Source organism: Pelobates fuscus, chromosome 11, assembly GCF_036172605.1.
Source record: "Pelobates fuscus isolate aPelFus1 chromosome 11, aPelFus1.pri, whole genome shotgun sequence".
NCBI classification, from domain to species: domain Eukaryota; kingdom Metazoa; phylum Chordata; class Amphibia; order Anura; family Pelobatidae; genus Pelobates; species Pelobates fuscus.
Window position 1 is genome coordinate 4,143,708 of NC_086327.1, and position 20,545 is coordinate 4,164,252.

Consider the following 20,545-nt stretch of genomic DNA (forward strand, 5'->3'; position numbering starts at 1 on the left):
ATCCATAGAGTGTGCTATCCATAGAGTGTGCTATTTACTGATTGTGCTATCCATAGAGTGTGCTATCCATAGAGTGTGCTATTCACTGAGTGTGCTATCCATAGAGTGTGCTATCCATAGAGTGTGCTATTTACTGATTGTGCTATCCATAGAGTGTGCTATCCATAGAGTGTGCTATCCATAGAGTGTGCTATTCGCTGAGTGTGCTATCCATAGAGTGTGCTATCCATAGAGTGTGCTATTCGCTGAGTGTGCTATACATAAAGTGTGCTATCCATAGAGTGTGCTATTCGCTGAGTGTGCTATCCATAGAGTGTGCTATTCGATGAGTGTGCTATCCATAGAGTGTGCTATTCGCTGAGTATGCTATCCATAGAGTGTGCTATCCATAGAGTGTGCTATTCACTGAGTGTGCTATTCATAGAGTGTGCTATCCATAGAGTGTGCTATCCATAGAGTGTGCTATTCGCTGAGTGTGCTATCCATAGAGTGTGCTATCCATAGAGTGTGCTATCCATAGAGTGTGCTATTCACTGAGTGTGCTATTCATAGAGTGTGCTATCCATAGAATGTGCTATCCATAGAGTGTGCTATTCGCTGAGTGTGCTATCCATAGAGTGTGCTATCCATTGAGTGTATTATTCATTGAGTGTGCTATCCATAGAGTGTGCTATTCGCTGAGTGTGCTATCCATAGAGTGTGCTATCCATAGAGTGTGCTATTCGCTGAGTATGATATCCATAGAGTGTGCTATCCATCGAGTGTGCTATCCATAGAGTGTGCTATTCACTGAGTGTGCTATCCATAGAGTGTGCTATCCATAGCGTGTGCTATCCATAGAGTGTGCTATTCGCTGAGTGTGCTATCCATAGAGTGTGCTATCCATCGAGTGTGCTATCCATTGAGTGTGCTATCCATAGAGTGTGCTATTCGCTGAGGTTGCTATCCATAGAGTGTGCTATCCATAGAGTGTGCTATTCGCTGAGTATGCTATCCATAGAGTGTGCTTTCCATAGAGTGTGCTATCGATAGAGTGTGCTATCCATAGAGTGTGTGATTCGCTGAGTCTGCTATCCATAGAGTGTGCTATCCATAGAGTGTGCTATTCGCTGAGTCTGCTATCCATAAAGTGTGCTATCCATAGAGTGTGCTATTCGCTGAGTCTGCTATCCATAGAGTGTGGTATCCATAGAGTGTGCTATCCATAGAGTCTGCTATCCATAGAGTCTGCTATCCATAGAGTGTGCTATCCATAGAGTGTGCTATCCATAGAGTCTGCTATCCATAGAGTGTGCTAGCCATAGAGTGTGCTATCCATAGAGTGTGCTATCCATAGAGTGTGCTATTCGCTGAGTCTGCTATCCATAGAGTGTGCTATCCATAGAGTGTGCTATCCATAGAGTGTGCTATTCGCTGAGTGTGCTATCCATAAAGTGTGCTATCCATAGAGTGTGCTATTCGCTGAGTCTGCTATCCATAGAGTGTGCTATCCATAGAGTGTGCTATCCATAGAGTCTGCTATCCATAGAGTGTGCTATCCATAGAGTCTGCTATCCATAGAGTGTGCTAGCCATAGAATGTGCTATCCATAGAGTGTGCTATCCATAGAGTTTGCTACGCGCTGAGTTTGCTACGCGCTGAGTTTGCGACGCGCTGAGTTTGCTACGCGCTGAGTTTGCTACGCGCTGAGTTTGTTATGCGCTGAGTTTGCTACGCGCTGAGTTTGCTACGCGCTGAGTTTGCTATGCGCTGAGTTTGCTACGCGCTGAGTTTGTTATGCGCTGAGTTTGCTACGCGCTGAGTTTGCTACGCGCTGAGTTTGCTACGCGCTGAGTTTGCTACGCGCTGAGTTTGTTATGCGCTGAGTTTGCTACGCGCTGAGTTTGCTACGCGCTGAGTTTGTTATGCGCTGAGTTTGCTATCCAGTACACAGTGAGCCTGCTCCTTGTTTAGTGGACATGTTCTTACCCAAAGCAAGATGATGGGAGACATGATACGGTTTTTAGCCACCATTATATTATAAGTTGGGGTCATATTTACCCCCGTAGGCTTTTTTTAAACTATTTTCCGGATGGACACTAGTGCTGCATTTATCAATAACTTGTAGCTGTCGATTTCAATAATATCATTTATCGAGGATTATAACCTTGATTTCATTATCTCAGATTTGCTTTTCAAACTAGGTCAATCTGTTGGAAAAACTTTTTTAAAAGGTTTATCTACAGATTTTTTTTTATAGACAAATCATTGGAATGTTTTAATTTTTTTTCTAACAGCTTGTAATAATTTCAATCGGATTCTAATCAAAACAAATTGAATTGAGGCCAAACTACCAGTAAATGTGAGCGTCTGGAATTAAATCAAAGCCATACTGTGTGAATAAAATGCTAAATCCTTTCAGTGCTATCACCCGAGTGTCGCGTGGCAGTTACATTCTATGTTACACTCAGCATAACCGATTAAATAATATATTTCCAACACAATGTAACTGTACCAGTACATCTCACTCTTTCATTGATGCCCTGTTAGAGTGAACATCTATGTTTGGCAGCAATTAATACGTTACTGTTGATGATACGATGTCCTTGTCTTTCTTCATGCAGGTGAATGGAATTCTCATGACTCTTCCCTTCAATTTGGAGTCAGGTAAACTGAATGCTATCCCTCGAGGATTGGGGATTGTGCTAAGCACAGATTTTGGTCTCATTGCTGAGTCTGATCTTATGCTTCATGTGACCATACCTGCAACCTATCACAACCAGACCTGCGGTTTATGTGGAAATTACAATGACATCGTCGAAGACGAATTTGTTCTAAACGATGGTGAATTGGTTGCATTTGCTGAGTCCTGGATAGATAATAACTCAGAGAATATATGCGTTACCAGTGAATCCTGCTTAGGAACTCCTCAAAATTGCCCTGTCTGCCCTAAGTCAAAAGAGGACAAATTGGCTGGAGAAAAACTTTGTGGTATTCTCAGCTCTTCCAAAGGACCTTTTGCAATCTGTAATGCCATTGTCGACCCTTCACCTTATCTGAAGAGCTGCGTTAACAATCTCTGTACAGGAACCGGAGACCTTTGCTTGGTCCTTCAAACCTATGTCAAAGATTGTCGCGATGCTGGCATAGAGATCAGTTCATGGAGGAGCTCAACGTTTTGTCGTAAGTGTTCACTTCTGATATTACAAACCAGGAAATGACAAATGAATTGCAAAAAAAAAAAAAAAAATCACAAAAATATTAGCTTTTTTCACACTTTGAACATTTTAGCCTACAATTTTAAGTCTCCTTCCCAATTCTCCACAATTTCAGGTTGAATCCATATGTTCAGTAATATTTTGGTTAATGACACAGTTAATGAAACGATCGAAAACTAATCACAGCAAGGATCCAAAAATATTTCTTGTTTAGTCTGTTTATTTTATACCAGAAGTACATTCATTTCATACACTTTCAATGTAAAATTCCTAACCAACCTAAAATAAGGGCTAATTGTCAATACCAGTTGGATATAAACATTTGCCTTATGCATTGCAATGGATACGTCTCCAATTTTTAGACAAACACATGGGGATGGAGGCATTTACAAACAGAAGAAAGTTACAATTTAACCTCCTTTAAAATGAATGTTTTTTTTTTCCATCCACAGCCATGAGTTGCCCAGAGCACAGTCATTACAAACCCTGCGCTGACCTCTGCTCCACCAGCTGCTCCTCTATGTACGATATCTCCAGCTGTCCAGTGTCCTGCTCAGAGGGATGCCAGTGTGACAATGGCTATTTCTTTCAGAGTGGTTCATGTGTCCTTTCCCAAGATTGTGGTTGTTACTACAACTCTTCATATTATCATGTAAGTGAAAACATATAGTCATCCTATGGCCTGCAAAACTGCAGCTGATCCATTCACTACTGTGAAATTATCCAAAAACAAATACAAAAAGGGCGATTTAAATGCCCATTTTAAATGCAGACGTTGAAATAAAGCATCCGGACACTGCAATAGAGAATGCAGACTTTAATCAGACACAAGATAGAACACAATGACGTGTTGACTGCTCAGTATGGTCATTATCAAATATAAAAGACCATCTTGTGTGGTTGACTCACTCATACATGTCGTATCTTGTGTCCAATTTAAGGCAACATTCCCCACTGCAGTGCCCTGATCCTTTATTCCCATATTTACTATTGCAAAGGGTTTGGTCACCTTGGGTGCTTGCTTGCACCAGTGGGATGTTCACTATTCGTTGGAAATGTGGAGTCCCTTTTCTGCGAATCGCAACATTTGGATTGCAGAGACATACTTCCATCTCCAATGGCCACAATTCCCGATAGATTGGGAAAACCCTATTCCACGCAGAAAAAAAAAAAAACAATACCAATCCTCAAGAATATCTGAATTCCATGAATATCCACCTCTACTTTTATATTTATTTTAAAGAATTCTAATGTACAAATGAAGTGTGTATATGAATGAACTAAAATGTATTCACATTAGACCCATTATTAACCCACCAAGGTAAATATAGGAGGACACAGCAATTCTGCTGCTAATGAATATTTAAATACATACATAATTATATACATAAGAAATTAGTAATGTATACTCCATTTACTGAGCAATTGGAAAGGAGCTAACAAGTAACATCCAAAAGCATAGGAAATCATTGGAAATTGACCATCTTTAACTATGTTCCAGGCGACTTAATTAGATAAAGCCGTAACATTCTAACACCTGTTTAACTGTATGAAATATTTTTCATTAAAGAAAGTGAATTTTGTTACCAGATTATATTTTGTGTACGTTTGACAGGCCAATCAAACGATTGTATCACTGGACTGCAGCCAACGTTGCACCTGCACTTCTGGTCTGTCAATGGCCTGTGAGCCTTACGGCTGTGCGAAAAATGAAAAGTGCACTATTATCGAAGGAACTTTGGGATGTATCAATATAGGTAAGTGTGCAATATCCGCTAAAATAGCTGAGCACTTGAAAGTACCTTGAACATAAGATTAAACAAAAGTAAAAATAAACTGGTGACTTTTTGTGTAAGGTCTTTATCGGGATAGTATGTTTATATGTGTCTGTATTTACATGTATGTGTTTAGATGGGTATGTGACCAATACAATATATTTTATATTAGCTAGAATATCTTTGCACTACATCTGCATTTATTTTAAATAAACCGCATTCAGATAGACAGGAAACAAGAGCAACACTTTACACAAGTGAAATTTGCTGAGGGAGAACGGAAATCGTTTTTCTACTTTTCTATTCACATATAGAAATAAACAAAAAAAATTAACATTAACACCCTAATTTAGTTTAGTAAAAAAAAAAATCTCTTGTATATTAGGTTTTAGTGCAACCATTTAGAATGGGGATTGGGTGAGACAGTGCTCTGGAACTCCCTGGATAGAGGTCCTCAGTTTGGTTCTGATGCCCGTTTAGGTCAGGTTTAGCATGTGAAATGTAAATTGTTGCTGATTATGACAATGTGTTAATACACCAGGTTTACTATGTGAAATCTCAGGACACAGATTGTCTGCTTGACTGGGTCAGTCCGGGCTTTCATTTATCCTGACTCCTGAGATTAATGATTACAAATATTTATTTATTGATACTGTGTTAATTAATTAAATGAAAATAAAATCCCAACACAAATTGGATGAGTGACCTGGAAAATTTCACATTAGCAAATAAAGGTGTCGCTTTTTGTTATTTTATTCTCATCCTGAGATTAATAAAATGATAATTGGTGAGTTGGGTGATAACTAACATAAATAAACTGTTATTTGTTATTTTACTCTAACCCTTATACCTTTTACCCCAGATCCGTGCAAGTCAATTACTTGCAGAAATAAAGAAAGCTGTGTTGCCCAGGATGGTGTTCCAGTCTGTGTCCCGGAATACACCGGTACTTGTTGGCAATGGGGAGGTACTCATTATAACACCTTTGATGGGTACAGCTATGACTTCCAAGGCACCTGTGCTTATGTTTTGTCGAGATACATTGGTGGAGACACTACTTTGACATATTTTAGCATTGAAGAGATAAAAGATAATGGTGGAACTACAACGTTGTCTTTCCTCAAGTTGGTCAATGTCTTTGTATATGGATTCAACATGTCCCTCATCAAAGGCGACTTTGGAAATGCCTTGGTAAGCTATTACACTATGAATTTTGTTTTCAATTCTTTAGGTTGATTTTTGACTTAAATATTAAAAAAATTTAAAAGAAGACAGTTTGAGACATTTTAAATTATTATATACCATTTAGAATAAAAATATAAGTCAAATTACAATTCCCTATTGAATGTAAATCGATAGCTGTTTGAAACAGAAGGGTCCAAATAATCTGATGACTTACTGTACCTCTTTTCCTCTAATGTCAAGGTGAATGAAGAAACTACCAACCTCCCAGTAAACCTGCTAAATGGCAAGATTTCTTTAAGCCTTTCTGGACCTAGTGTCATAATGAACACGGACTTTGGACTTCAAGTGATTTATGACTATAATGAGCAGGTGGTGGTCAAAATCCCAAGCAGCTATTATGGAAGTACTGGTGGACTCTGTGGCAATTTTAATCAACAGTCCAATGATGAGCAGCTGACCTTAGACAATAAGATGGCAAATTCAACCATCAAGTGGGCAGAAAGCTGGAAAATCTCTGGTGAAGATCCATTCTGCTGGGATACATGCCAAGAAAACTGCCTGAAGTGCGATGACACTAAAATAAGTATTTACAAAGGAGATAATTACTGTGGTCTCATCAAAGCTGAGGATGGACCTTTCAGGGAATGTCATCCTAAAATCAATGCTGACGTCATCTTTAACAACTGCGTAAATGATGTTTGCAGCAAAGATGGATCTCAACGCTTTTCTTGCCAAGCTCTGGAAGTTTATGCAGACTTATGCAGAAAGGAAGGTATTTCCATCGACAACTGGAGAGAAAAGTCTGGATGTGGTAAGTCCTAGCTCTCAGGCATTGGTTCAGTCTAGTTGTAGACAATTGTTTAATTTTAACCATAATTTGATAGGTTGGAAATCAGGGTGCTCCATAATCAGATATGCATTTACTTATTACTGTATTAATAGAAGTGTGCTTTTTCTGTAAGTAATTATCAGCTGCCTCTACAGAGGTAAATGGTGTCTCTCATCACCCCATGTAGTTACTATAACATAATAGCCGTGACTAGCTATGATGCTTACACTGACAGGGGATTCCATATTCCATGAGCCCCGGAGGAAGCTATAACATTTGAGCACTAACGTTTGTTTTTGGGTCTCTTTATTCTATTTGAACAGACCCTCTAAGCATCATAACCCATACAGTCTGTTGTATTTTTACAGCTTGTTGTAGCCCTGGTGCAAAGAGCCTTAGGAACACAGCACTTCTGCTTTATGTCAGACCATTTTGACCAGTGCTCTTCTGATATCTGTAGCCTGGACCCTTTACTGAAGCTGAGATAATGGAGTGAAACATCCCCATTGTCTGTACAGATTCATTTAAATGATTGGCTGATAAGTAATGATAGACTGCAAGTGCTAGACTAAGCCAGTCCCAGTGCTTACAGCCTGTCATTGCTATATATATTTTGACAAATGGTAAACTGGTAGGAAAATCGCTTTATAAAATTAGAGGGACTGCATCCCAAGATTCCTTGGATCAAAACCCCTTCAATAAGCTGTAGTAGTTAAGGTGCTTGCTGATCCGTTTAACTTTATATGTTTGGAAGATGACTACTAATGCTCCAGAAACAAACATTTAAATTATCATTTTTAATATATATTGATGTTAATTCCACAGCTTTCCAGTGCCCTAAGAACAGCCACTACGAAGCGTGCGGCAACGCTTGCCCTGCCAGCTGTGCAGACCGCACCGCACCAGACAGATGCACAAAGCCTTGTGTGGAGACTTGTCAGTGTGATGATGGCTACATACTCAGTGCCGGGACATGTGTCAACGTATCGAGCTGTGGCTGCAGCTACAACAATAAATATTACCAACCTAACCAGATATTCTGGTCAGATGATAAGTGCAGCATCCAATGCAAGTGTGTTTCCACCTTAGGAATAGTTGACTGTCAGAAAGCAAGCTGCAAAGCAGGTGAAACATGCAGCACTGTCAGCGGTGTCAGAGGGTGCTACCCTTCACATTTCTCTACTTGTGCAGCCTCTGGTGACCCTCATTACGTCACCTTTGATGGAAAGAAATATAACTTCATGGGAACGTGCATCTATACGTTTGCTGAAGTCTGCACTGCTGATTCCTCCCTCCCATATTTCAATGTGAAGATTCAAACTGAAAGACGAGGGAATAAGAAAGTCTCTTACGCCAAAGCCTTGACCCTTAAAGTGTACAACCAGAACATCACTTTAACTCGGGATCATCCACAACACGTATTGGTAAGTATCACGGTTGGTTTTGTAACCTGTGGTGTGGATAACAAAGAGAGGGGGAGATAGAGCGCTCACTCAAATGGCAGCAGATTCTGTTAATTGGATACCCTAACAATCCAAGCGAAAATAATCCCTTTCTCCTTATTGTAGTATGGGTAACACTTGTGGGACTTCTTTGTAGCTTGGAGGCCTCTGAAGCAGTTTCATTTTTGTGGTTAACCTTGTAAGAAAAAGCATTTTGAAAATATGTTTACATTTGAACTAGGGCTTGGTCTCAAAAGGGTTATGAGAAAAAAGCCTAATAAAAGGTTATGGTTTGTTTATTTTACATTCCTAAAACAGAAGCAGCCAATCCTATTTCAGATTTCTAAACAATATTTTTTATTGAGTTTTGTAAGACAAATACAAGGACACATAAATGTCCAACTGTCTCATCGATAACACAACACAGGTACACAGGACTGCTGCAGTGAATTATTCCTTTCTCACACACAATACATTATAATCTTAGCAGCCCTCAGATCCCAATCTGCAAGTGTACGGTAAAACACAATAACCAAACCGGTACATCGTAGGGTCAATCTTGTTGCATCTCCGGTGAGTGTTGCATCAGCTAATCAGCTTGTTTGCTGTTGTAGTATACAGACTGACATTTAACATATATAACCAAACTAAACTAACATAATGACGCTAAGGAATATAGCTAACCTTAAAGGCGAAATAAAAGGGAATAAAGGGAACCAAAGTTAATTAATATAAAATTGGACTTGCGAGTCAAACACTAAGGAGTTCACCGTAAGGTCTGTTAACATGTGTTGTACATGAGAGCTGTTGCTGGAGTGGGGCCAATTCCCTCCATGTCTTCCACTCTCCAAGCCTCACCTCAAATCTCAGTAGTTTCCTCTTTGCAGTGAGGCCTGCAGAACCCCAGAGGCCCCAAATATAATATTATTATATTCCTGCCACAAATCCCAGTGATTAACAGGTGAAGCCCCAGAAGATGACGTATATGTGGTCATTATATGCCATGTTCTGCTATGGTTAACCCCATCTACCACAGACATCAATGTAGGAGGATCCCGTGATTTCCAATTCCTAATGACACAAAGTTGGGCCACTATTCCTATGTGTAAAAACATTGTAACTGCAGTAGGTAACTTGTGAGAAGTCAACAATAGTAAAACCTAGTCTGGAGAGCCTGGTACCTGGACCTCCCCCACTGCTTGCATTATTTTATATACCTGGCTGTACTATTGGGCACTGCCACCAGATATGATAAAGAGTTCCTAATGCATCTTGACATCTCCAACAAGTTGGAGAACTATTTGGGTAGATTTTATGCAAACAGGATGGTGGAAGGTACCACAGCATCATTCATTTATAATGCATTTCCAGGTGGTTAGTGCATTTCGTAAGTTTGTGGAGAGAATTGAATGCCTTATGCCATATTTGCGATGGGAATTTACACCCACTATCTGTCTCCCAGCTCTAAGCACAGAGTGGCTTGGGAAAATCTGTGTTGGCGTAAGAGGGGAAAGCAGGGGGAAACCTTATGTCAGCTTTCTAACGGTTTCATACGTTTTCTGAAATACTTTAACACTAACAACCACAACATATAAGGCAAATAAACTACCATGTTCCATTTCTTACAGGATGTTAGACAAATTTTGCATTAAAGAACAAAACAATACATTTATGAATTAGCTGCTTTGAAAGTACTCATTTGGGCAGAACTACGCAGTCGGAAATAAAGTAATATGAAACTTGTAAACTATCTCAAATAGCCATCTCTTTGACAGATATTGGTAGGCGATCATTAATGGCTGGTAAATTGCAAGGTGCAGTAATCAGGAACCTGGAATTGCTTGTTACTCATTCAGTATAGGTGTCCTAGAACCGTACAGTGAGATTGTGTGATAGTGTGATAGTGGCAGAGAAAGTAATCATGAAATGAGAGATACGCTATTCTGTGGATAAAGGAGTATCAGCATCGCTAGAGCAGGGAATGTGATGGAAAGAAAATAAAGTTATGATTTATACTATAAAAACAAGTTTGGGTATTTTTGGGTTGAAGACAAACCACAGATTTCTGCTGCATTGTCTACACAGGGTTTATAAACGGGTTCATGTAACATCTTGTAGTATTTCATATTTATATATATATATATACACAGTATTTAATTATTTCAACACATTTCATTTCAGGTTAATGGAATTATCACTTCAATACCTTTCTCCTTCAAAACCAACAAAATCAAAGCATTTATGAAAGGTGAACATGCCTTCGTCAGAACTGATTTTGATGTCACCATGAATTATAACTGGGATAATTATGCCCGCGTTATGGTGCCCAGTACCTATGCAGGTTCCTTGTGTGGTCTTTGTGGAAACTACAACGATGATCCTAAGGATGACCTGACCCCAGCAGATGATAACAAGGTCGCTGACAATATTAAGTTTGATGATCGGTATAAGGTGGAGGAAACTCCTGGCTGTACAGGAGACTGTAAAGAAGATTGCCCCAAGTGTGATGAAGATAAAATCGATAAATACAAGGGCGAGATGTACTGCGGAATTCTTAACAACGTGAATGGACCACTTAGACAATGCTTTGCGGTGGTTGACCCATCGCCCTTCTTTGATGATTGTGTGTATGACAGCTGCCAATACCAAGGTTATTATGCAGTAACCTGCGGTGCCATTGCTAGTTATGTTTTGGAGTGCCAGAGCAAGGGGATCAAGATTGAATCTTGGAGGACATCGACATTCTGCAGTAAGTGACTCATATTACATTTCTCGTTTAATTCTCAAGGAGCAGAAATTATTAGTGAAACCATTTCTAATGAGATAAATTGTAAAAAAAAATCTTTGTGGAGTGCATGATCCCATCTCAGACCTCCTCAGTCATATACCTCACTGGAATCCATCTGAATTCATATAAAATATGTTTACACATAGCTCTGTTAACTTGTTAAGCTCTGTTAATACCTGTGTAATCTATATCCACATGGTAATTATTATATATTACTTTACCTAAAACATTTTGGGGTGGATGTTCCCTTAACCTGTAGCTGGGAATGTTATCTACAAGCAGAGTTCCATCGAGTGAACATCGGAAATGTTTGTAGGTATTTCTCAGATCTGAGCATATTATGTCTCAAATAGTTCAATCTATTGTAAACAAAGACAAAGCACTATATTAGTGTGAAATTAATGATTTTCATAGAAAGCTATAAATAAACTCCCCATAAGAATGTCATCAAATAAAAAAATAAAATAAAAATTCCAAAAGAAAACTCAGATTTTAAAATTCTGCCTGACTGGCTTTTAAAGTGAGCGATGGTATTCTTCTGTTGCTATAATGAGTTGTTGTTAGGTTTGTTGCCATAATGATTGGTTATCAGGTTTGTCTCCACAATATGTTGCTTTCAGATTTGTCACCACAATGAGTTGTTCTCAGGCTTGTAGCCATAATGAGTTAAACTCAGGTTTGTCACCATAATGAGTTGTTCTCAGGTTTGTCGCCATAACGAGTTGTTCTCAGGCTTGTAGCCATAATGAGTTAAACTCAGGTGTGTCACCATAATGAGTTGTTCTCAGGTTTGTCACCATAATGAGTTGTTCTCAGGTTTGTTACCATAATGAGTTGTTCTCAGGTTTGTTACCATAATGAGTTGTTCTCAGGTTTGTAGCCATAATGAGTTAAACTCAGGTTTGTCACCATAATGAGTTGTTCTCAGGTTTGTCGCCATAACGAGTTGTTCTCAGGCTTGTAGCCATAATGAGTTAAACTCAGGTGTGTCACCATAATGAGTTGTTCTCAGGTTTGTCACCATAATGAGTTGTTCTCAGGTTTGTTACCATAATGAGTTGTTCTCAGGTTTGTTACCATAATGAGTTGTTCTCAGGTTTGTCACCATAATGAGTTGTTCTCAGGTTTGTCACCATAATGAGTTGTTCTCAGGTTTGTCACCATGATGAGTTGTTCTCAGGTTTGTTACCATAATGAGTTGTTCTCAGGTTTGTCACCATAATGAGTTGTTCTCAGGTTTGTCACCATAATGAGTTGTTCTCAGGTTTGTTACCATAATGAGTTGTTCTCAGGTTTGTTACCATAATGAGTTGTTCTCAGGCTGGTAGCCATAATGAGTTGTTCTCAGGTTTGTCGCCATAATGAGTTGTTCTCAGGTTTGTTACCATAATGAGTTGTTCTCAGGCTTGTAGCCATAATGAGTTAAACTCAGGTTTGTTACCATAATGAGTTGATCTCAGGTTTGTCGCCATAATGAGTTGTTCTCAGGTTTGTTACCATAATGAGTTGTTCTCAGGTTTGTCACCATAATGAGTTGTTCTCAGGTTTGTTACCATAATGAGTTGATCTCAGGTTTGTCGCCATAATGAGTTGTTCTCAGGTTTGTTACCATAATGAGTTGTTCTCAGGTTTGTCACCATAATGAGTTGTTCTCAGGTTTGTTACCATAATGAGTTGTTCTCAGGTTTGTCACCATAATGAGTTGTTCTCAGGTTTGTTGCCACAATGAGTTGTTCTCAGGTTTGTTACCATAATGAGTTGATCTCAGGTTTGTCGCCATAATGAGTTGTTCTCAGGTTTGTCGCCATAATGAGTTGTTCTCAGGTTTGTTGCCACAATGAGTTGTTCTCAGGTTTGTCGCCATAATGAGTTGATCTCAGGTTTGTCGCCATAATGAGTTGGTCTCAGGTTTGTTGCCACAATGAGTTGTTCTCAGGTTTGTCGCCATAATGAGTTGATCTCAGGTTTGTCGCCATAATGAGTTGTTCTCAGGTTTGTTGCCACAATGAGTTGTTCTCAAGTTTGTCGCCATAATTAGTTGATCTCAGGTTTGTCACCATAATGAGTTGTTCTCAGATTTGTTGCCGCAATGAGTTGATCTCAGGTTTGTCGCCATAATGAGTTGATCTCAGGTTTGTTACCATAATGAGTTGTTCTCAGGTTTGTCGCCATAATGAGTTGATCTCAGGTTTGTCTCCACAATGAGTTGTTCTCAGGTTTGTCACCATAATAAGTTCCTTTCAAGTTTGTCGCCATAATGAGTTGATCTCAGGTTTGTCGCCACAATGAGTTGATTTCAGGTTTGTGGTTTATTGCAGTTCAGGTGAAAACAGACAGTGCAATGTACATTAATATTTATTTTACTTTTTATTTCCGATTTGCCTCTCTCTTGCTGATTTCAAGGAAACTGGCCTCCAGCCTGACATTGTTGTTGTCTGCAGCTACCATCTGGAATGATTAATAAATGTACATCATAATGTATTCTAACTCTGTCGCTGTGGTGGAGTTTGTTTATATCGGTATTTATCCTGTATATTTGAAACGTTGTGTTCTTCACACTGACTGTCACAGGTGTTGATTGTTTTCTTACAAGGGCCTTGCTTTAATTTATTTGAATCTGTATCAGAAATTATTCAATTCTCTTAAAACAAAACAACTTTTCAAACAATTTATTTACAGAACTCACCATTAATGTTCATGGGAATTTTTGTAGATAAATTATAGTTTTTTTTCCTAATTGGATGGAATGACTTCTGATTCTAAAGAGTTAAGTCGAGACCATTGTTTTAGAAATGGATGCGTTGTGATTTTGCGCAATCTCTTGGGCAAAGATTTAAAGCTGATCTGCACACAGTCACAGAATGCCCATCACAGAATAAATGTGATAATAGATGTGGCATTAAAATAATCTGGGATAAAACCAACAATAAAAAAGCCAACGTGACATTTTTCCACAGATAATAAACCAAACCTTTAGTTGATAATTCAATTTGCATATTTTATATTTGAAAAGTCGTGTATACCGTGTATCTATGTAATAGTGATTTTCCTCATTCTGGTAGATATGTCCTGTTCCGTGAATAGTCATTATGAGCTGTGTGGAACTGGATGCCATCCTACATGTGCTGGCCTGTCCACTTCGGTGAATTGTGTGAAGTCATGCATGGAAGGGTGCTACTGTGACAGTGGATTCCTGCTCAGTGCCGACACATGTGTCCCTATATCTCGGTGCGGCTGTCTCTTCCAAGGCCAATATTATAAAAATGGACAGGAGTTTTATCCTGAAGGACAATGCAAGACAAGCTGCCAGTGTATGGACAATGGAAATGTCATCTGCCAGGACATGTCTTGTGGTCCAGATGAAGAATGTAACGTGGTGAATGGAGTCCGTGGCTGCTTTTCTAAAAAAGAAGGAACATGTGTGGTGTCTGCCAACAAACACTATCTCTCTTTCGATGGTCTTGACTATGACTTCTACGGCACTTGCTCCTACACTCTGGCCAACGTCTGCAGGAAGGAGCTAGGGCTGGGAAACTTCTCTGTAATTCTGGAGAATAAAAGTATCGGGAAAGATAAAATGGAAAGAATTAGGTCATTAAAGGTGAACGTGAATGAATATGAAATTATCATGAAACAAGGAACATACTGGAAAGTACAAGTAAGTTCCAGTTGTAGAGAAAACATTTTCTTTGACTAATGTTTAGGCAGTTTTACTTTCAAAATGACATTATCATAGATTATTTTTCAAGATATGTTTTTCCATAAATGACTGCAAAATAACATCATGGGGTCTATTAAATGGTTAAAAGGTATCCAGGGTATCTTGTGCTACTGCAGTTACACCATTAACATGTGAGGTAATTATACAATGTTACCTATAATTAAACAAATGTTTTTACTATTCTCATTACAGATCCATGGGGAAGATTACTCGTTGCCTCTTAATTTGGAGAATGGTAAAGTTCTGATCTCACAAGAGGGTTCCAATATAAAACTGCTGACAGATTTTGAGGTGGCTGTCCTCTATGATTCTATGAATTTGGTTAAAATCACAGTCCCTGGAGCTTACCAGGGAGCCACCTGTGGTCTGTGTGGTGATTTCAATGACCAAAATAACGATGACTTCCGTTTACCAAGTGGTGTGTTGTCAAATAACTTAGAGGAATTTGGTGCGGCCTGGAGTACAAGCTCTGACGGGTGTGTTAACGGTTGTCAGGAGAACTGTAAAAGCTGTGATCCACTGAGGGCCACCATATTTGCACGAGATGAGGCATGCGGTCTATTTCTACTCGAAGATGGGCCATTTGCAGAATGCAAATATCTAGTGAATGCCACCTACTACTTCAACAATTGTTTGCTGGATATGTGCACCTCTGATGGACAGAAGGAAACCCTTTGTGATATTCTTCAGGCGTACACCGTTGCTTGCCAAGACGCTGGGGCAAAGATTAAACCATGGCGAACCTCAACCTTCTGCTGTAAGATTCCTATGTCCACTTTATTATACTAGACAAAATTAAGTAAACAGATAGATAGAAATAAAAAAAATTGTGTAAGGAAAAAGTTGGCGCAATAGGGAATCAGCTAAATAATGATAAAATAATATTATGAGGATGCAGCAACCCACGAGAAGTTCTGATATAAATAACCTCCAAGAAATCAAGAATAAAAATCCAAAAGGTGCAGGTGCGCGATGTTATTTGGAAAAGATAGATAGAAATGTAGATGGATAAATGAATAATAGACAGGCAAGCAGATGGTTGAAGTTCTTTCTTTTTTCCATACATGAAGATTTAAATTATACTTGAATTGCAGAACCACACAATCTAGAAGGGTTTATAATAACTACAGCTTTTTATTTGCCTTTTTTTCCCACCATTTATGGACAAGTTTATACGATAACATACTTAACCGTCTTGCTTTTCTAATTTCTCATTTAGCCATGTCTTGTCCGAAGAACAGTCATTATGATGTTTGTGCTCGCACATGTGACATGACATGCTATGGGATCACCGCACACTCCTTCTGCTCTGACGCCTGCTACGAGGGCTGCGTGTGCGATGACGGCTACCAGTTTGATGGCAGCCATTGTGTGGAAATGGACACATGTGGATGTGTGTACAATGGGAGATATTTAAATGTAAGTCGTTTATTGCGTGTGTATATCTTGTACAGTAGTTTAATTAGGGCTCTTTTCCCCCCCTATCAAATATTTTAAAACAACCAGATATTTTGAACGATATTCGAGGATTTATGTTTAAAGATAATTTAGAGTGATATTCTTGTATTAGCTTTCACGTTACCTAAGTGAGTGCTGAGGAAAACCCTGTGTTTTGTCACACAGTGAGTTGTAGTGGTTATGGTGCATGGCAGACCCATTTAAGATCAAAGAGTGAAACAAATCCCATTAGAGTCCAAATTCAAATACTATTCTGTTCTACATCAACAAATACTGTCAAAGGTGTTTGCCATTGCAAAGGGAGCATTGCAGCCCTATATAGACAATGTTTTGTCCCCACCCCCCCAGAATTTTACTTATAATATAATTATAGTACAGCAGTTTACCTCAAATATACTTATTTTATGGTGAGTTTCCTTCACGACTTTTATCGGTTTCTTTTAGTCAATCGCGTTGGGGCTTAAGTGACCATGTGTTTGGTGCTCCCCAATCCTGATGTTAAAGTTTAGATTAGAATAAAAATATCACCTTTTGTGAGCAATGGAGTAAATGTAAATAAAGCACCAATAGATCTTATTAAACAAAAGCAGTAAGTTTGGTAAAATTAATTCTAACTTTATTACATTAAATTATAACTAGGTATTGGATGAACGGTTTGATATTATTATGTCAACTCCTCTCTTAAATAAAGCAGACAGAGAATCTAAAATAGATAGAAAGATAAACAAACAGAAACAAACGCAACAACTATCGATAGAAACATAGACAAACATATAGAAAGGCAAAAACATATATGGATAGAACGACAGATATATAATAATGATTGATGGATAATAAGGGTTACAAACTGAGATTATTCCTTAAGAATGGCCAACAGTTTCTGTTTAATATAAGGCGAAACACATAGATTTATTTGAAGGAAGTGACATGTATTTATTGATTCATTCATATATTCCTTTTTCTATTGTGTTTTGCAGCTGGGGTCGTCTCTCCTTTCCCCTGATTGCTCCGAGGCATGTCTGTGTCAGACTGGTGGTTCTGTCTCTTGCAGTAACTCCGCATGCTCGGATGCAGAGTTCTGTGGGCTTGAGAATGGGGCGAGAGGATGCATTAAGAAGCAGGGTACATGTACACTCCGTGCCGATGGCAGCCTAATGACCTTCGACAAATTACTTGCCCCTGTTTTCCCTGGAATCACTTTCGACCTTGCAGCTGTGTGTGACCCCAGCCACGATGCTTGGTTCAGACTGGTCGCCATCACAGAGAGCTGCCAGAATGACACACATCTCCATGTTTCAGCCGTCCATGCCTATTTTGTGGGTGTCTCCATTGCAATCAACCAGTTTGGCGAGGCCTGGGTAAGAAAGACGGACAAATATCTCATGAAGCCATATATTGTGCATTACAATTCAATTTGTAGCCTCAAAAACACAACTGGGGCAACTGGGGAATTAAAAATGCTATTCTAAAATAATTTGCAAAAACTCTCAAACTGGATTTAAAAAAAATCTAATTAGCAGGAATATCCCAATAGCGGGATAAAATGTCACATTGTGAAATAATTAGCAGGAATATCCCAATAGCGGGATAAAATGTCACATTGTGAAATAATTAGCAGGAATATCCCAATAGCGGGATAAAATGTCACATTGTGAAATAATTAGCAGGAATATCCCAATAGCGGGATAAAATGTCACATTGTGAAATAATTAGCAGGAATATCCCAATAGCGGGATAAAATGTCACATTGTGAAATAATTAGCAGGAATATCCCAATGGCGGGGTAAAATGTTAGTGCTTTACATATAATAATAATAATAATAATAATAATAATAATAATAATAATAATAATATAACAGTACTTGTATTCAGACTCTGTATACATTGACTTATTGAGTATGTTGGCTCGTTATGGAGCCTGTATTGATTATCCGTAATTTAGACTTGTGATTCCTAATTATCATTTGATTGTTTTTATTACAGGTTAATGGGAGAGCAGTTAAACTTCCATTTCAGGATAACGGAGCTCTGTCAATACATTCCGAAGGGGAAACGCTGGTATTGAGACGTAGCGACATGGTAGAGCTTATCATTAATAGGAATGGAGAATTAACTGTGCGTGTGAATGAGCACCTAGCAGGGGCTCTCTGCGGAGCTTGTGGGAACTTCAACAGGCAGAAGTTTGATGACCTGCAAGAACCGGGAGGAAAATCCATAACTCTTGTGGCTAAGTTTGTAGCGTCCTGGACTTCGCGGGATTTCTCCAGATGGTAGGTGACATCGAAATCTGACATGATCTGCAGTCTGGCTGAACAGAGACATGGAAACTGGAAAATGCGGAGAATTGACAGAGCCGTTGTTAAAGTTACACCAAAATAACTTAACTAGGAAAAGACTTTACATTTCCCTAATCAGCCATTTAATTAAATACTCTGTCAATTCTCCAGAATGCCCAGTTCAGTGAAGGTTCTCCCAAAAAGTTGAAAACACTAAATCGTAAACTTCTATAAATGTTTTGTGTTCATGAATTTCTGAAAAACTGACATTAATTCGGTGACGAAGGACAAAAAAATAAAACAACTGGAGGGGTGGCTCTAAATGTGGAGCAATGAGCATGACTATTCCATTGGTTTCCAGGGCAACTTCTCCACTTTACGCATATGGCCCGAGAATAGCTGTTTTTTTAAACTCTACTTTTGTTAATATTTTTACCATCATTTCACTCGTTTTGCAGCATTTTTACCAATTAATTAACACTCAAAATGTTATTTACTGTCTGGCACACTGGCTGCTGCCTAGTAGTGACAAAGACAAACCTGTCACAAATAAACATTACAACACAGAGTATAAAAAACTTCCTGTGTGCTGCAGTAGTACTATATTAATACTCCACTTACTATAACCACTACAGCATTTGTTCATGGTGCTCAGCTGGTTAGTGATTTAAAGTGATATTTGAACCTGTTCGTAGTTCAGCATCTATTGAACAGATACAAGGGAACTGCACGCAAAAAAAATATATTAGACCCCACTCCACGTAGAGAGGGCTGCACTAGTCCTGATAACCAACGTTGCCAGAGATAAGTCCAGCCACATGAGTCGTAGAGTTAGCAGCTTCAATGGCACCAAGCTATCGGACAATGTTTCAGCTCCTTAACCAAGTCTTTTCCCATTTGTGTGCCCGGACGTTTCTTTAGAAGCGTGTCCCAGCCTCGGTGTCTGTCTGCAGACTGTGTCCACTGTGAAATGAATTGGAAAGAGCTAAACTGTAATACAAATATCATCTGAGATACATTTTTTCAGTTCACCTATGTTGGTTGGAAATACACAATTTATTTGTCAGTTGTCCACAATTGGTGGTTTAGTGGGAAATGCATCATTATCTATCCACAGGATGCTTTAGGGATTAGTGATAAAACGTGGTCCTTTATCTCACGTTCTCTCTGTTATTTTTCCACAGTGAGCTGTGAAGTCCACAAAGCTGATATCGTGCCATGGATTCTTATGGAATGTATATAAAGCATTTTAGATCCCAGCTCCCACTAACGGTCAAACCCCCTCCAAGAATGGCTGTCTGAGGGTGCTGGTAGCAGCCCGGTTCGTACGGAGAGGCACGGACTGTTCATGCACTTATGGTTAAATGTTACTTCTTTTCCCTTTCTTTTTTCAATTCTTATTTTATGAAATTAAAAACGTTGCTTTTTAATCAATGCCTTTATTATGCAAATTTCATTAACTACTGAAACTCTTGATTGAATTGTTATTATTTGTTCACAAAATAAAACAGTTTCTCTTTACTCTAATTATTATTATTATTATTATTATTATTATTATTATTATTACTAATATAGCCCCAATATATTGCATTACAATTATAAAATGGGGATATTTGACAAGTAATTCAAGTGCAGATTGTAACAGAGATGAGGTGAAGAAGGCCCTGCTTAGAACATACAAGAGAAATAGCAGCATGTCCGAAGGGGTAGGGACTGATGGATACGATGCTCGTTTTGCAATAAGACATATAAACGTGGTGTGTGGAAGAATCGACCAGTGGCAGAGAGAGAGAGAGGGAGCCGGGCTATGGTGGCGAGGTAAGATGGTAGGATTTCCTAAAGAGGTGTGCTGTCAGTGACTTCTCATTAGCAAT

At 38.8% G+C, this 20,545-nt stretch overlaps 1 protein-coding gene across 1 annotated transcript in view; it reads left to right on the forward strand.

Annotated features, from left to right (window-relative positions):
- The window catches only part of LOC134577704 (IgGFc-binding protein-like), a 49,540-nt gene extending 29,342 nt beyond the window's left edge, over nucleotides 1-20,198 (forward strand). Inside the window, exons 10-22 of the mRNA XM_063436566.1 lie at nucleotides 2,604-3,162; nucleotides 3,650-3,849; nucleotides 4,813-4,954; nucleotides 5,835-6,163; nucleotides 6,398-6,968; nucleotides 7,812-8,410; nucleotides 10,610-11,177; nucleotides 14,279-14,874; nucleotides 15,130-15,694; nucleotides 16,157-16,356; nucleotides 17,373-17,753; nucleotides 18,379-18,665; nucleotides 19,856-20,198. Of these exons, the coding sequence (XP_063292636.1) occupies nucleotides 2,604-3,162; nucleotides 3,650-3,849; nucleotides 4,813-4,954; nucleotides 5,835-6,163; nucleotides 6,398-6,968; nucleotides 7,812-8,410; nucleotides 10,610-11,177; nucleotides 14,279-14,874; nucleotides 15,130-15,694; nucleotides 16,157-16,356; nucleotides 17,373-17,753; nucleotides 18,379-18,665; nucleotides 19,856-19,865 (5,007 nt within the window). The 3' untranslated portion in view covers nucleotides 19,866-20,198. The remainder of the gene's footprint in view (nucleotides 1-2,603; nucleotides 3,163-3,649; nucleotides 3,850-4,812; nucleotides 4,955-5,834; nucleotides 6,164-6,397; nucleotides 6,969-7,811; nucleotides 8,411-10,609; nucleotides 11,178-14,278; nucleotides 14,875-15,129; nucleotides 15,695-16,156; nucleotides 16,357-17,372; nucleotides 17,754-18,378; nucleotides 18,666-19,855) is intronic.
- The last annotated feature ends 347 nt before the right edge of the window (nucleotides 20,199-20,545 follow it).